The following is a 17,272-nucleotide window of genomic DNA, read 5'->3' on the forward strand; positions in this document are numbered from 1 at the left end:
TATTCCCACTCAGTTAGTGGTGTGGACCCATTAACTGAGTGGGAATCAGTGGCGCCGAGAAAGGGGGGGAGGGGTTACAAATTACCTGGGACCAGGTCTGATAGAGGGGCCCAGTGGGAGCCCAGGACCACGCTTCCTTTGATTAGGCCATGCCCCCTGAAAAGTACCTGGGCCCACCCATGCTCTCTACTGCACTGGATGGGAGGCATGAGATGCTCCTGTGAGTGGGTGCTTCTGATGTGCTAGACACGCCCCCAAAGAGGAGTGGCCATGCCCTCTGCATGTTGTGGTCACACCCCTTCCAGGAAGTTGCTGTACCGGGGCCCAGTATTTCTCTTGGCAGCCCTGGTGGGAATTATGGGGGGATGTTGGCTGTTGGGATTCTGGCGTCAGGCTCCTGAATGGCGGAATCCTGACAGCTGGCATTATAACTGCATGCCTCTCAGAGTCTTGTAAGGCCAGGAATAGTTCCCAGAGTTCCAAAATAAACATTTTTTGAATACAGAGAGCCATATTTGTGTACCCACATTTAGATGTACATTTGGGGCATGGAAAATGTTAACACAGACACATTTTTGTGAAAGTAGATGTATATATTGCAGTTTCTGAATGTCGGTGACAGAATGTCGATGAATCTTAGATTGACAACCAACATGTCAACATACACTTGGGTCAACATGGTTAAACTGTCGACACATTTAGAATGTCAACATATGGGGCTTTTTTTGCTGCTTTTTATTGTTGGGGTTTGAATTAGGTTTAGGGTTACGATAAAATAATAAATAAAAGAATATGTCGACATTAAATGTCGCCACTCTGAATGTGTCAATATAACCATGTCAACCTAAGTGTATGTCGACACATTGGTGAAAGACAAAACATCCATGTCAACATTCAGAACCTGTCGACATTCTGAATGGTAACTAGTCATACTACATCTGAATAGATATCTTTTGCATTTTTACTCTTTTATTACAAGTAAAGATAAGCATGATCAGTAAATAATTATGTGATTACTTTGTAGATATAAGATATACCGGTAAGAATAAACAGCTACCAACTATTACTATCCCGGTTTATAAACACAGGTTCCACAGCCAGCTCAGTATCTGAACCAACCAGTGTGTCTGATGGTTCTGCAGCTGGGGGAAACACAGGATCTTCTGCAACTGGAGTTTCTACAGCTGATTCAAGTGTAACAGGGACAACCAAACTGATAAGTACTTCTCCAACAAACTCAGGAAAAGCTGCGACAGCAAGTTCAGAAACTACAACTGGTATTGTGGCCGAAACTGCACTACCAAACTCACATTCTGGTAAGCCGAGAACTCCAGCATGTTACACCATTCTGCAGCTCAGTCATACAGCACTTTGGTGGTCATTCCGAGTTGTTCGCTCATTGCCGTTTTTCACAACGGAGCGATTAGGTGGAAAATGCGCATGCGCATGGTACGCAGCATGCATGCGTTCAGTAATTTAACACAAAACTTTGGAGATATGCAGAAGCTCGAGCGACGTTTTTTCTTCGCTCGAGTGATCGTAGTGTGATAGACAGGAAATGGGTGTTTCTGGGCGGAAACTGGACGTTTTCAGGGAGTGTGCTAAAAAATGCAGGCGTTCCAGGTAAAGACGCAGGAGTGGCTGGAGAAACGGGGGAGTGGCTGGCCGAACGCAGGGCGTGTTTGTGACATCAAACCAGGAACTAAACGGACTGAGGTGATCGCAATCTAGGAGTAGGTCTGGAGCTACTCAGAAACTGCAAGGAATTATTTAGTAGCAGTTCTGCTAATCTTTCGTTCGCTATTCTGCTAAGCTAAGATACACTCCCAGGGGGTGGCGGCCTAGCGTTTGCAATGCTGCTAAAAGCAGCTAGCGAGCGAACAACTCGGAATGACCACCTTTATTTCTTCTCTTAGAATTCATGTCCAGGTCTGGTAGAGGCTTAGTTAAATCACACATTTAATCTAGAGATACACAAAGACATCTAGATACAGTATAAATGCTTACAGACCCACTACCCCCTTAAACCTCTTTAGTAACAAATCCACAACTTTATCTCTCTATTAACACATTCCTTTATCACATCTGTAGTAACAAATTCCTTTATCACCTCTGCAGTAACACATTCCCCCATCACCTCTGCAGTAACACATTCCCCCATCACCTTTCTAGTAACACATTCCCCATCATCTTTGTAGTAACACATCCCCCCCACCACCTCTGTAGTAACACATCCCCCCCATCACCTCTGTAGTAACACATCCCCCCCATCACCTCTGTAGTAACACATTCCCCATCACCTCTGTAGTAACACATCCCCCATCACCTCTGTAGTAACACATCCCCCCCATCACCTCTGTAGTAACACATTCCCCCATCACCTCTGTAGTAACACATGCCCCCATCACCTCTGTAGTAATACATTCCCCCATCACCTCTGTAGTAACACATTCCCCCATCACCTCTGTAGTAACACATTCACCCATCACCTCTGTAGTAACACATCCTCCATCACCTCTGTAGTAACACATCCTCCATCACCTCTGTAGTAACACATTCCCCCATCACCTCTGTAGTAACACATCCCCCCATCACCTCTGTAGTAAAACATCCCCCATCACCTCTGTAGTAACACATCCCCCATCACCTCTGTAGTAACACATCCCCCCCATCACCTCTGTAGTAACACATTCCCCCATCACCTCTGTAGTAACACATGCCCCCATCACCTCTGTAGTAATACATTCCCCCATCACCTCTGTAGTAACACATTCCCCCATCACCTCTGTAGTAACACATTCCCCCATCACCTCTGTAGTAACACATTCACCCATCACCTCTGTAGTAACACATCCTCCATCACCTCTGTAGTAACACATCCTCCATCACCTCTGTAGTAACACATTCCCCATCACCTCTGTAGTAACACATTTCCCCGTCACCTACTAGTAACACATTCCCCCATCACCTCTGTAGTAACACATTCCCCATCACCTCTGTAGTAACACATTCCCCCGTCACCTCTGTAGTAACACATCCTCCATCACCTCTGTAGTAACACATTCCCCCGTCACCTCTGTAGTAACAGATTCTCCATCACCTCTGCAGTAACACATTCCCCCATCACCTCTGTAGTAACACATTCCCCCGTCACCTCTGTAGTAACAGATTCCCCATCACCTCTGCAGTAACACATTCCCCCATCACCTCTGCAGTAACACATTCCCCCATCACCTTTCTAGTAACACATTCCCCCATCACCTCTGTAGTAACACATTCACCCATCACCTCTGTAGTAACACATCCTCCATCACCTCTGTAGTAACACATCCCCCATCACCTCTGTAGTAACACATCCTCCATCACCTCTGTAGTAACACATCCTCCATCACCTCTGTAGTAACATATTCCCCATCACCTCTGTAGTAACACATTTCCCCGTCACCTCTGTAGTAACACATTCCCCCATCACCTCTGTAGTAACACATTCCCCATCACCTCTGTAGTAACACATTCCCCATCACCTCTGTAGTAACACATTCCCCCGTCACCTCTGTAGTAACACATTCCCCATCACCTCTGTAGTAACACATCCTCCATCACCTCTGTAGTAACACATTCCCCCATCACCTCTGTAGTCAGGGCCGGTGCAAGGTTTTTCGGCACCCTAGGCAAAACATATGCCTGCTGCAACACCCCCCTCCCCCCGCCGCCCCCTTTGCACCTCCCCTTCCCCCAAAAAAAACCCACACAGCCTTTAAAAATTATATTTTAAAAAGCCACCATGTGTGACATTTTGCGGGGACCCCCAGACAGGCTACAATGTGTCTGGACAACGTAGGATACATTACTCCTGAGTGCAGAAGAACTGAAGATTTATACATTCAATGCCATGCAGTATATATATAATATATATATATAAAATACATATATATATATATATATATATATATATACATACACACCAGTAGAGGAATGGAGCACTGACAAGGAGTCCCAGTAAAGCAAAGACTTTTGCCCATAAAAATGTATATTAGGGACCAATCTGAGGCCACTACATTGCAGGCTGCAGAAGACAGGGAACAGCAGCAGGGGAGCCGCCCGCAGTCTACTCCGCAGTGTAGCACCAGTCCCTCACTTAGTACAACATAATCATCCATGCAGCACGCCCCGAATGCAGTGTATCCCCTTGTGGTGCGGGAATATGTCGGCGCGGAGACGAGCAGAAGAAATGTAACAATAGCCGGCAGCATGCTGCTTACTCTATGTGCATAGAGTATTAGAGCCGCTGCCGATGGGTTACACTCACACTGACTGCGCTGCAGGGATGCCGCGGCCGCCCATCTGTTATCAGCCGCCCACCAGTGGTGTCAGTGTGAGTGTAACCCATCGGCAGCGGCTCTAATACTCTATGCACATAGAGTAAGCAGCATGCTGCCGGCTATTGTTACATTTCTTCTGCTCCTCTCCGCGCCGACATATTCCAGCACCACAAGGACACACACTGCATACGGGGCGTGCTGCCAGCTAGTGGTACCTACAGTTCTTCTGCTCCTCTCCGCGTCTCCGGTAACGCTCGAAATATTCCTCCTCTTAAAGAAGAGGAGGAGCTGAGCAAGAGTAAGAGTGACCTGCCGCCCTCCAGTGGCCACCGCCCATAGGCAGCTACCTAAAGCTGCCTAGTGGTGGCGCCGGCTCTGTCTGTAGTAACACATTCCCCATCACCTCTGTAGTGACACATTCCCCCATCACCTCTGTAGTAACACAACCTCCCATCACCTCAGTAGTGACACATTCCCCCATCACCTCTGTAGTAACACATCCTCCCATCACCTCTGTAGTAACACATCCTCCCATCACCTCTGTAGTGACACATTCCCCCATCACCTCTGTAGTAACACATCCTCCCATCACCTCAGTAGTGACACATTCCCCCATCACCTCTGTAGTAACACATCCTCCCATCACCTCTGTAGTAACACATCCTCCCATCACCTCTGTAGTGACACATTCCTCCCATCACCTCTGTAGTAACACATCCTCCATCACCTCTGCAGTAACACATTCCCCCATCACCTCTGTAGTAACACATCCCCCATCACCTCTGTAGTGACACATTCCCCCATCACCTCTGTAGTAACACATCCCCCATCACCTCTGTAGTAACACATCCTCCCATCACCTCTGTAGTGACACATTCCTCCATCACCTCTGTAGTAACACATCCTCCCATCACCTCTGTAGTAACACATCCTCCATCACCTCTGTAGTAACACATCCTCCCATCACCTCTGTAGTAACACATCCTCCAGCACCTCTGTAGTAACACATCCTCCCATCACCTCTGTAGTTACACATTCCCCATCACCTCTGTAGTAACACATCCTCCCATCACCTCTGTAGTAACACATCCTCCCATCACCTCTGTAGTAACACATCCTCCCATCACCTCTGTAGTGACACATTCCCCCATCACCTCTGTAGTAACACATCCTCCCATCACCTCTGTAGTAACACATCCTCCCATCACCTCTGTAGTAACACATCCTCCATCACCTCTGTAGTAACACATCCTCCCATCACCTCTGTAGTGACACATTCCCCCATCACCTCTGTAGTAACACATCCTCCCATCACCTTTGTAGTGGTAAGCATTCAAAATAGCAGCTGTAGGGTTCCCAACGCCAGAATACCAACAGCCGGGACCCTGAAGGTAAGTATTGCTGAGAGGGTTAGGCACTAAGAGGGGAGGTTAGGGTTAGGCTGCGGTAAGGGAGCATTAAGGGGGTAGAGGGGAGGTAGAATACTTACTTTACACCTGTTGGGCTCGTAACCATTGGGATGTAGGCATCGGTAATGTGACCACCGGGATCCCGTTCACCGACATCGTATACCAATCGCCTCATATCACCGACATCGTATACCAATCGCCTCATATCACCGACATCGTATACCAATCGCCTCATAGGTAACATATCCCCTTCATCAGTTTTGTAACAACATATGGGCCACGTATTGCTGATCATTCTTATGATAACATTGATAAGTGGCAGTAGCTTTTTACACTTTATTATGTTGATTAGATTTTCATTATAACAGGAAATTTACAAAAAAAATATAGAAAATGTTTTATATCTCTGTAAGCTGTATACAATCAGTAAAGACTTTGTATCAAAACAGGTTATTTAAGACGTGTATCAAGGGCCTGGTTCAGCATGGATCGCAAAAGCAATTTCTTTCTCGAATGGACAAAACCATGTGCACTGCAGGGGGGGCAGATGTAAAGGCCCATACACATTAGACGATGTCGCTCTGTGAGCGACATCGTCTAACGTTTCCCCCTCCCGGGCGTGCCGGTCGGCGGCCGCCTGTACGCACTGAGTGATATGACCGCTCATATCGCTCAGTGACGTCACTTCCCCGCCAGCCCTGCATGAAGGTCGTGGACGACAGTCCACATCCTTCATGCATGCCCTACCGACAGCGACGATCGTTGCCGACCCGCGGGGCCGGGCATCGGTCGTCGCTGGCGGCATACACACTTGACGATAAAATGAGCGACGTCGCTCAAGGAGGGGGAAAATGAGCGACGTCGCTCATTTTATCGTTAAGTGTGTATGGACCTTAACATGTGCAGAGAGAGTTAGATTTGGGTGGGGTGTGTTCAATCTGAAATCTAAAATGCAGTGTAAAATAAAGCAGCCAGTATTCACCCTGCACAGAAACAAAATAACCCACCCAAATCTAACTCGCTCTGCACATGTTACATCTGCCCCCCTCCCCCCCAGCAGTGCACATGGGCCCTCATTCCGAGTTGTTCGCTCGCAAGGCGATTTCAGCAGAGTTACACACGCTAAGCCGCCGCCTACTGGGAGTGAATCTAAACTTCTTAAATGTGCGACCGATGTATGCGCATTTTTGCGATCAAAAACGAGTTAGCAGTTTCTGAGTAACTCCAGACTTACTCTGCCTGTGCGATCAGTTCAGTGCTTTTCGGTCCCGGCTGACGTCAGAAACACACCCAGCGTTCGGCCAAGCACTCCCACCGTTTCTCCAGACACGCCTGCGTTTTTTCCGGAAACGGTAGCGTTTTCAGCCACACGCCCATAAAACGCCATACATCCGCCCAGTAACACCCATTTCCTGTCAATCACAATGCGATCGCCGGAGCGATGAAAAAGCCGTGAGTAAAATTACTTTCTTCATAGTAAAGTTACTTGGCGCATGCGCAGTGCGAACATTACGCATGCGCACTAAGAGAATTCTCACTGCGATGCGATGAAAAATACCGAGCGAACAACTCGGAATGAGGGCCATGGTTTTGCCCATTAGAGAAAGATTTTGCTGTTGCGATCCATGCTGAATCAGGCGCTAAAGACGATGACGGAAATGGGGGACAGAGTGTTAGAAAGAACATGAAGGTATTTTACCATCTTCCGTGTGTTTACTCTTGTACAGGTGAAACTGCAGACGATAGCACGATGCCCGTCTATGTCAGGGTGATAATCGGGTTAATCGTTGCAGGAATCGTCCTGTTTGCCATGGTCATCTGTGTAGTAAGTAACTTCCCATATTCTCATTTACTTAACTCAGGTATAATATATTACTTAATATATCTGTATTTTGTTATTACCATTCCAGATTAGAATTCTAATATCCAGTGAATAATTAAATGTATGTATTAGGGTGTATGCATGGGTGTGTATTCAGGAGATCGCCGTCAGCACTCACCACACCGCGGGCTCGGTGGGTCGTGGACACCCTCGACTGGGAATAGTCCCTGTAGGTCGGGATTGTGAGCGGGAGATGGTCGCAAAACAGTCATATGTTCCTCTGATTGTGACATTCTACATATGGGGATGATTCTGAGTCACTCGCAAAGTGGCTGTAGCTGCAGAAGCCAGATTCACTATCCTCTGCTAATACTATACTATAGAGTAATAAGCCCTACACACTGGGCAATAATACTGAAAGATATGAACGATCTCGTTCATTAATGAATGAGATACCATTCATATCTTTCAGTGTGGAGGCACCAGCGATGAACGACGTGCGGCCCCGCGCTCGTTCATCGCTGGTGCCCCGTCGCTTGTGCGTGCAGGCCAATATGGACGATCTCATCCATATTTGCCTGCACTGCTATGGAGCCGGGTGACGGGGGGGAGTGAAGAAACTTCACTCTCCCCGTCACTACCCCAACCCCAACACCCCCCCGCCGCCGGGTCGCCCGTCGGCCATATCCGCCACCGGGCAGCTCGGCGGCATTTCGGAAAGTGTGTAGGGCCCATTAGACGTGTCCTCATGCATCTAGCCTCAATACACCACCTAGTGGACAGAATATGCCTGGCATGAGGGAGCTGACAGGTCCAGTGCAATTCCGATAGCATCAGGCGTCTTTTTGTTGCCAAAAATGCAATGTAATGTGACAAGGATGCACAAGGAGATACGTGTATATCTGTGTGTGACTGGGCTTAATCATGACGCACTGAAAAGAGTGGAGAAGTGAGCCTGTGGAGAAGTTGCCCATTGCAACCAATCAGCTGCTCCATACAATTGTACAGTATGCAAATTGAAAATGTTACTTCAATGCTGCTTGGTTGCCATAGGCAACTTCTCCACTGGCTCACTTCTCCACACTTTTCACTGCTTCATGAATAGATCCCTAGGGAGTCTATTCATGAAGAAGTGAAAAGTGTGGAGAAGTAAGCCAGTGAAGAAGTTGCCCATGACAACCAATCAGCTGCTACGTATAATTTCATAGAATGCATTTTACAAATGTTATGTCAACACTGATTGGTTGCCATGGGCAACTTCTCCACTGGCTCACTTCTCCACACTTTACACTGCTTCATGAATAGACCCCCTAAGTCTTTATACAAAGCATAACAGAGCTTGTATTGGGCAAAAGCTGCGGGCGCTACGTTGTGGCACTTGGTATACAGACTGAGAGGGGTAAATTTACTAAGGGTCAATTTTGAGTCTACTGTAAAATGGACCAAAATCACCTAACATCCCCACAAAATGGACCCCAGTGTTTCTAGTGAAAATAGAACATTTACTAATAGTCGTTTTTTGGGTTCTGTTGAGAATTCGATAAGTTCTATTTGAAGTTCTATTTGTGTTTGAATCATCCTCAATAGAAGCTTAATTCACCCCAAAATAATGTCAAAAATGGACCAAATTATGCTAAAGCATCTCTATTGGCCAAAACAGGTCACATGCACTGTATTTCCCACAAACACCTTCATTCAAGTGGTAAATTGCATATTCTCGGATATGTAAAAGCATTGCTGTGCCTTTAAATGCCATGATTTGGACAGCCACATTGCCCCGCATGGGTGTCTCCCCTGTTATAATCAAATAGATCTGTTTCTTATGTTTCTATTCATCGCACAATTTTGCTGCCATTTTGAACCCGACTCTTAGTAAATGAGTGTTTGTGTGGAAAGTACCGCTGGTCTATTTGAGGTTCTATTCCAGTGTGAAGTCTACTGTATTTTCTGGTGATTTTGTGGGAATTTAGAGTCGGTTTTGCCTCTAGTAAATTTTGAAAATCCCCTTAAAAACACCAGAAACGCAAATCGTCCCTTTGTAAATTTACCCCAGAGACTCAGTCGCACATAGATATACAAATGCCGCATATCAAATTAATCAGTAGAGTCTCCTTGTGCGTCCTAGTTGCATCACATTATGTCTAAGGTGCATTTTTGGGCAAAAAATATGCCCGACGCTAGCAGAATCCCACGGGACTTTGTGCACCAAGAGGGGCTGTTTGGTGTGACTGAGGCAATGATATATGAGGAGAAATCTGTATCTGTATGGGCTAATGCGGGGGTCTGTGCCCCCCAATGACTTCGGTATGCTGACTAAAGGTCGACAGTCAATAGGTTGACCACTAATGGTCGACATGTATTAGTTCAACATGGTCATAAGGTCGACTTATACAAGGTTGGCGGTGCTTATAGTCAACAGGTACAGAAGGTTGGCAGTGTCAAATGGTCAATATGATAATGGTCGACACACATATGGCCGACACAACTTTTTAAGTGTTTTTTTACCATCCCTGTGAACTACAACTGGGAATAGCCTGCAGCTGCATGGGGACGCAGTACACTAATTTGGGTTCCCTGTGCTTTGACGGCGAAAACGACACCAAAAAAAAAGTGTCATCCTTTTTTGTGCTGACCACTTTACTGTCTACCTAATTAGGGTCTCCATAATGATCGGCACCCAAATTCAATTTACCATGGCTTCCGCATCATCAGCACCAGCCCCAAGCTAGTTAGAAACGATCTGTCAGGAATAGGCCTCACATCACTGTTACGTATGAATCCCATGGAGCTTTTATAAAACACCACAGAACACTCCCACAACTCATGGATGTTCCATGCAAGAACATCTAAGAGATCTGTGAGACTCAGAATCAGGCCCACAATTACTGCGCTCTGTCTGCATATGTGCATCTGTTTCCTGGGCAGCGCATTGGGAGTTCATGCAAGTTATGCTACACCAGTGGTTCACAAATTCTGTCCTCAAGGACCCATAATGGTTCACAATTTCCACGTCACCTGTGGATTTTTAAAATGTGACAGTTGGTCATACACGCAGGCTGCCAAGAGATATCCTGGGCCCCAGTACTGCAACTTCCTGGGTCCCCCTCCCCCCGGAAGGGGTGTGGCCATAGCATGTTGGGGTCGTGACTACACCTCTTTGGGGGCATGTCCAGGGCAGTAGAGGGCCTGTCTGGGCCCAGGAACTTTTCAGGGGGTGTGGCCTAATCCCAGGAGGCGTGGCGATGTACCCTTAGAAAAAAATACAGAAAAAATGTATTTTAAGCATCTCCCTGGGCACACTGCAGCCCAGCATACAGCAGCGTGTGCTGGGCTGAGAAGAAGAGCTGCAGCTGGCGCCGACAGGTAAGGGGGAAAGGACCTGGGCCCCTCTGTCACACCTGGGCCTGGGTAATTAGTACCCCCCTCTCTGGGCACCAATTCATACACAGTGCACCTGCCAGGTGACCTGGAAAATGTGAACCGTTAGGGTTCTTTGGGGACCGAGGGGTCTATTTACTAAGCCTTGGACAGAGATAAAGTGGATGAAGATAAAGTACCAGCCAATCAGCTCCCAACTGTCATGTTACAGGCTGTGTTTGAAAAATGTCAGTTAGGAGCTGATCGGCTGGTCTACTTTACCTCCGTCCACTTTACCTCTGTCGAAGGCTTAGTAAATAGACCCCCGAGTTTGGGGACCCGTGTGCTATACAAACTGGCGTATTACACAGTCTGCATCAGTCCCATTGTTTCTAAATCCACTTTGCCAATTTTATCTGATATAGCCCAATATGAGGTTCCTAAAACAATTGTGTATGGCTGGACGAATATCAATTACTTTGAATCAGTCAGATCTAGGGGGTATATTTTCTAAAGTGCAGGTTTATAGAAAAGGAGATGTTGCCCATAGCAACCAATCGGACTCCACTTTGCATTTATCTAGCACCTTCTAGAAGATAATATCTAGAATTGGATTGGTTCCTACATCTCCACTTCTTAAAACCCGCAAATATACCCTTATTCTTAAAATGCAAGTTGTCTAATAAAAAAATATATATATACAGTATATATGCATTTACATTAACAGAAAATCTTTAGCTCTTTTAAGGATAAAATGAAATGTTATACATTTATAGCCGTAGGTAGCGACTTGCAGATGGCTTACACCTGTTCTTCTTTTGCAGGGCGCATATACTGGATTTTCTTTTAATTCATAGATTGGGTGAGTAGAGAACCTGCAGTGTGTTAGCCAATGTTTCTGTAACGTTGTGCAGAATAAATGTAACATTTGCTGGCATGTCCTCACATGCAGAACTAAGGGGAAGATGTAACAATTACCAGTGATATTAATATTATCACTCGTTACAAATAACAACTGGTGCTCCAGGCAATTAGCTCCTAACTGTCATTTTTAAACACAAGACAGTTAGGAGCTGATTGGCTGGAGCACCATTTATTATTCGTAACGATAGTGTTAAATCTGCCACTAAAAATAGAAACATAAAATTTGGCAGCAGATAAGAACCTCTTGGTCCATCTAGTGTAAATTACATACTGTACAAAAAGTGTATATATGTCAACATTTCATTATAATAAATATACTGGGGCAGGGACGTTTACACAGTACATCACAAACAATTTCTGGTGCAAATGGTCATCACAATACAATCCCATCAAAGATTAGCATGTAGGCTGCACAGTGTTATAAACTTACGAGTCAAGCAGGGCTGTATCTAGGAGCAGTGCCGTTTCTTGCGGCGGGCGAGCCGTGCAACTGTACGGGGCGCCCGCCGCGGCACTTCTTGAACACTTTAAAATCCCCCCTCCTCCCTCCTCCTGAGTACCCAGCTCGGGGGGCGGAGTTTCACGGAATGACGCGGTGCGTCGTGGCGCATACCTTTTACTTTTTATATCTATGGGGGGGGCGCATTTTTTTGTTATGCCAATGGGGGGGGCGCATTTTTAAATCTCGCACTGGAAGCCAAATTGCCTAGAAACAGCCCTGCCTAGGAGTATGCAAGCGGTGCTGCTCCATGACCTCACTGGTTTGCGGCAAGCATCACTGTTGCAGAGCTGCCCAGAGTGTCCTTTGGATGACCCAGGCATGCAGCCAGCAGCTTGTACAGCCGTGTGCATCATCCTGAGGATGGCCCCCTCGACATGACTTCATATGTTCAGGGGGGCGGGGCAGGCACAGACCGCAGTGCTGTCCTGGCCTGGCACTGGAGTCAAGCACAAATGTTTTGGCGCCCATAGAGTACTATACATTGAAATCTGTAGACCAGACTTAAAAAAAAGACAATTTGTAAGGGGAGAGGGATTAAAAAGGATTACCATCCCTCCCAACTATCACGATTTTCGCGGGACAGTCCCTTTTTTTTGGGACTGTACCGCTGTCCCACCTGCAGGCCGCAGTATCCCGTGGTGGTGGTGGGGCAGTTGGGAGGCTGCTGTCGCTCACCACTCTGCTGTAGAGCAGCGGTGAATAGACGCTGTGCGCATGCGCACAGCGTCTATTACCAGGTGACAGAGGGACTGGAGGCATGCCAGCAGCTCACAGAGTGCTGGCAATGTCTCCACTGTGACAAAAACAGGAGGCATAGCAGGCGGTCACGGCATTGCCACAAAGCCATGCCCCCTTTTACTGAGGCCACACCCACTTTCCGTGGCAGGCGTGGCTTTGCCATGCAATGGAATCCCGAATCTCATCTAATAAAAGTTAGGAGATATGGATTATTGCTATTCCAAAATCGCGGGAGTAGCTAAGCATGTGAACATGTGCCCCTGCAGTTTCATGTTCCTTGTGCACAGGCTTATGGCAAATACATGTATACTGCAAGATGAGTCATCTAAAATAAACTAAAAAAAACTTGCCATTAAAGAGTCAATTGAAAAGGGACAGCATGGAGGACTTAGATACCGGATTGTACGCTGTCACTATCTGTTTCATGATCAAACTGCTGCAGAGTGTGAGTCTTTGTTCAAACATGGAAAGGAAAGGAAAGGAAAGGAAAGGACTATTATATAGGTTTAGCGTCAGTACACCTTTATACACAAAATGGTGATTATTGACATGTCATTTCTGAAACTTAGAAAAATTGTGGAGATTACAGAAAAATTGTACAATTGGCCTGATTCCGTGATTGGACGTAAATTCAATGCCGCATGCAAGCAGCATGGAATTTCCATACGATCTCTAGGAGGGGCATGCAGGAGACGTCTCGGTAGAGGAGACACCTCCTGCTTGTAACCGCGATCCCAGCACTCTGACTGACGTCATAAACTGGGATCCAATGCGATGTTCCCTTTCTGAATCAGGCCCAGGGCGTGATGTACTAACATACATAGCCGCTCAACGCCGATCATTGCAGCAATGCTAATCACATATGTGCTAATATATGAAATTAGCATCGCAATGCGATCACAGAGGCCCCCTGCGATACCTGCGAGAGGATTGGCAGGGGGTCTCTGTTTGGTCCATCTCCCTGGACTCCTCCCCCCTGCAGCCAGAAGGAGAAATGGCTGTGCTGCGGAGGAGGAGGTGGAGTTTGGGGGATCATAGAGTGCACCAGGAGGCTGCAAGGACGCAGGAGAGGGGGGGCAGCGTGGGGTGGCATGGGGCGGCTGAGGCGGCGGGATGTGGTAAAAAGCCCATAGGCTTCTATAGGGTATCGCCATCGATATGTGTGCGGCTGGGGGTTAGTACATTTGAAAATGCCATTAACTCCCCAGAAACAGAGGTTTTACCACATTTTTCCTTTAGTAGATCCCGACCCCAATGTTGTCTGCTTGATAAGATATTGTTTTTCAATATAATAATTTAAATGATATATATATTGTTCCTTTACAGAATATCCAGATGACCTCCAGGTGAAATCAGATGCTCAGAAATTACAGGTCATTCAAATCAAGATTTCAGTTTGTATACCCGGTCCTAATTTAAGCGCAGTGTGGCTCTCAGGTGCCCAATACTAGATCATTGGTACTGTGTGCAGCCTGTGATCATAGAACAAGATCTAGATGCGTTATTCAGCCAAAGGAGGCAGAAATACAGATGAATAAATCTCTGTGCCAGATAGTCCCGTTGGTGCACAAAATGCAAGAGAAGGAGAGACGGCAGAAGCAAAGTACCGCCAGGACAATGTGGCAGTGACAGGGAATTAGTCACTGGTATCCGGCCAGAATGAACAGTCATTTTTTCTGTGCAGTTTTTTTGTATTTGTTTTTCTTTACAATGATCAGTCAGTGTTAGAATAATCCATGAATCTGTCTCCGCTCATAAATTCAACCATTATTGGATGTTATGGATGTTACGGAATCAGAATCGCTATCTTGTTAATTTATACAAGCTAAATATGTATTTTTCATTGTGTATTATATATAAACTACTTTATTGCTATTAGTTTAAGCTGTAGAAACAATAATTATATCTGTTGATGTAGATGATTACAATAATAAAGAGAAAAATCTATTAAATAGTGTCTGTATTTGTACTTTGCATCAAGATATGGAAATAATGGTTCTTCTGCTGATGCTGCGGAATGAATATATTACATATATATATATATATATATATATATTTTGTAAGGCTGTCCCATCATCATGGAAGCCTGGTTGCACACCCCGACAGCAACCACTGCGAGTGATGGAGATGGGACAGACTTGAAAGTTGATGATCAGATCCCAGAGTAAGTATGGAAGCAGAGGAGGGGTGACCAGGACAACAAAACTGGATGGGGGGGGGGGGACTGGGCCGTGTAGGGGCAGCACGGTACAGCAGAGAGGGTCAGAGTGAGGGCCAGGGCCAAGTGGCGGTGGTGTTGGTGGTGTTGCTAAGCCGCTGTTTTTCTACCTGGGCTTGACGTGACCTTGTCCAACAATATTATCATACTTCATTGCTACTGCTCACGTAGTTGGGTTTGCTGTCAACACCGTGGTTCTGAATGACCATAAGATGACACCTCGGTCAATTATGACCCACAATCCTGGAACTAGATTACAAAGTGCTCACATGCAGAGCAGGCATCAGGGGGGGACTGGGCCCTTACAGAGAGGGGGGCCCACCCCTGGCTCCTTCTGCCAATACCTGTAGAGCTGCAACAGTCTGTGAATCAACAGCAGACTGATGCGCAGGGAGAACTTCTTAAAACAAGCCTTCCCTGCACATCAGATCTCTGTGAACCGTTCCTGTAGGTCGCAAAGGGTATGGGTCATTGGGTTGACTCAACTTAGGTCGACGGTCATTAGGTCGACCACTGAAGGTCGACATGGGCATTAGGTCAACATGCAGTAGGTCAACATGGGAATTTGTACTAGGTGAAAAGGTTGACATGAGTTTTTGGACTTTTTTTGGTGTCGTTTTCTTCGTAAAGTGACGGGGAACCCCAATTACCATGTCCCCTCACATTGCTCGATTCGCTCAGCATAGGTTACCGTTCCAATCGTAGTCCACGTGGATCGTCAAGTATGGAAAAATCCCAAAAATGAAAAGAAAAAAAAAATGAGAAAAATGCATGTCGACCTTTTGACCCGTCGACCTAGTACATGTCGACCTAATGACCATGTCGACCCATTGACCATGTCGACCTAATGCATGTTGACCTTCAGTGGTCGACCTAATGACTGTCGACCTAAGCTGTGTCGACCTAACGACCGTATCCCGTCCGCAACACTCCACCTACATGTAACATCACAATGTATGACATCACATAGGGGTGGAGCAGTGCGGCAGAATCTTTTTTTCTCTAACGTCCTAAGTGGATGCTGGGGACTCCGTAAGGACCATGGGGAATAGCGGCTCCGCAGGAGACTGGGCACATCTAAAGAAAGCTTTAGGACTAACTGGTGTGCACTGGCTCCTCCCCCTATGACCCTCCTCCAAGCCTCAGTTAGATTTCTGTGCCCGACGAGAAGGGTGCACACTAGGGGCTCTCCTGAGCTTCTTAGTGAAAGTTTTAGTTTAGGTTTGTTATTTTCAGTGAGACCTGCTGGCAACAGGCTCACTGCATCGAGGGACTAAGGGGAGAAGAAGCGAACTCACCTGAGTGCAGAGTGGATTGGGCTTCTTGGCTACTGGACATTAGCTCCAGAGGGACGATCACAGGCCCAGCCTGGATGGGTCCCAGAGCCGCGCCGCCGGCCCCCTTACAGAGCCAGAAGAGCGAAGAGGTCCGGAAAAATCGGCGGCAGAAGACGTTCCTGTCTTCAATAAAGTAGCGCACAGCACTGCAGCTGTGCGCCATTGCTCTCAGCACACTTCATACTCCGGTCACTGAGGGTGCAGGGCGCTGGGGGGGGCGCCCTGAGACGCAATAAAACATGATAAAAATACCTTACATGGCAAAAAATACATCACATATAGCTCCTGGGCTATATGGATGCATTTAACCCCTGCCAGAATATACAGAAAAACGGGAGATAAGGCCGCCGAAAAGGGGGCGGAGCCTATCTCCTCAGCACACTGGCGCCATTTTCCCTCACAGCTCAGTTGGAGGGAAGCTCCCTGGCTCTTCCCTGCAGTCACTACACTACAGAAAGGGTTAAAAAAAAAAGAGGGGGGCACTAATTAGGCGCAGTATTAAAACATACAGCAGCTATAAGGGGAAAAACACTTATATAAGGTTATCCCTGTATATATATATAGCGCTCTGGTGTGTGCTGGCATACTCTCCCTCTGTCTCCCCAAAGGGCTAGTGGGGTCCTGTCCTCTATCAGAGCATTCC

General features: G+C 46.7%; 1 protein-coding gene across 1 annotated transcript in view; it reads left to right on the forward strand.

Annotated features, from left to right (window-relative positions):
- Positions 1–14,988, forward strand: part of LOC134958711 (mucin-19-like) — a 112,874-nt gene extending 97,886 nt beyond the window's left edge. The window contains exons 10-13 of the mRNA XM_063941465.1: positions 1,089–1,316; positions 7,459–7,556; positions 11,735–11,772; positions 14,401–14,988. Of these exons, the coding sequence (XP_063797535.1) occupies positions 1,089–1,316; positions 7,459–7,556; positions 11,735–11,767 (359 nt within the window). The 3' untranslated portion in view covers positions 11,768–11,772; positions 14,401–14,988. The remainder of the gene's footprint in view (positions 1–1,088; positions 1,317–7,458; positions 7,557–11,734; positions 11,773–14,400) is intronic.
- Positions 14,989–17,272: the final 2,284 nt, after the last annotated feature.

This window comes from Pseudophryne corroboree, chromosome 9 (assembly GCF_028390025.1).
Source record: "Pseudophryne corroboree isolate aPseCor3 chromosome 9, aPseCor3.hap2, whole genome shotgun sequence".
NCBI lineage: Eukaryota > Metazoa > Chordata > Amphibia > Anura > Myobatrachidae > Pseudophryne > Pseudophryne corroboree.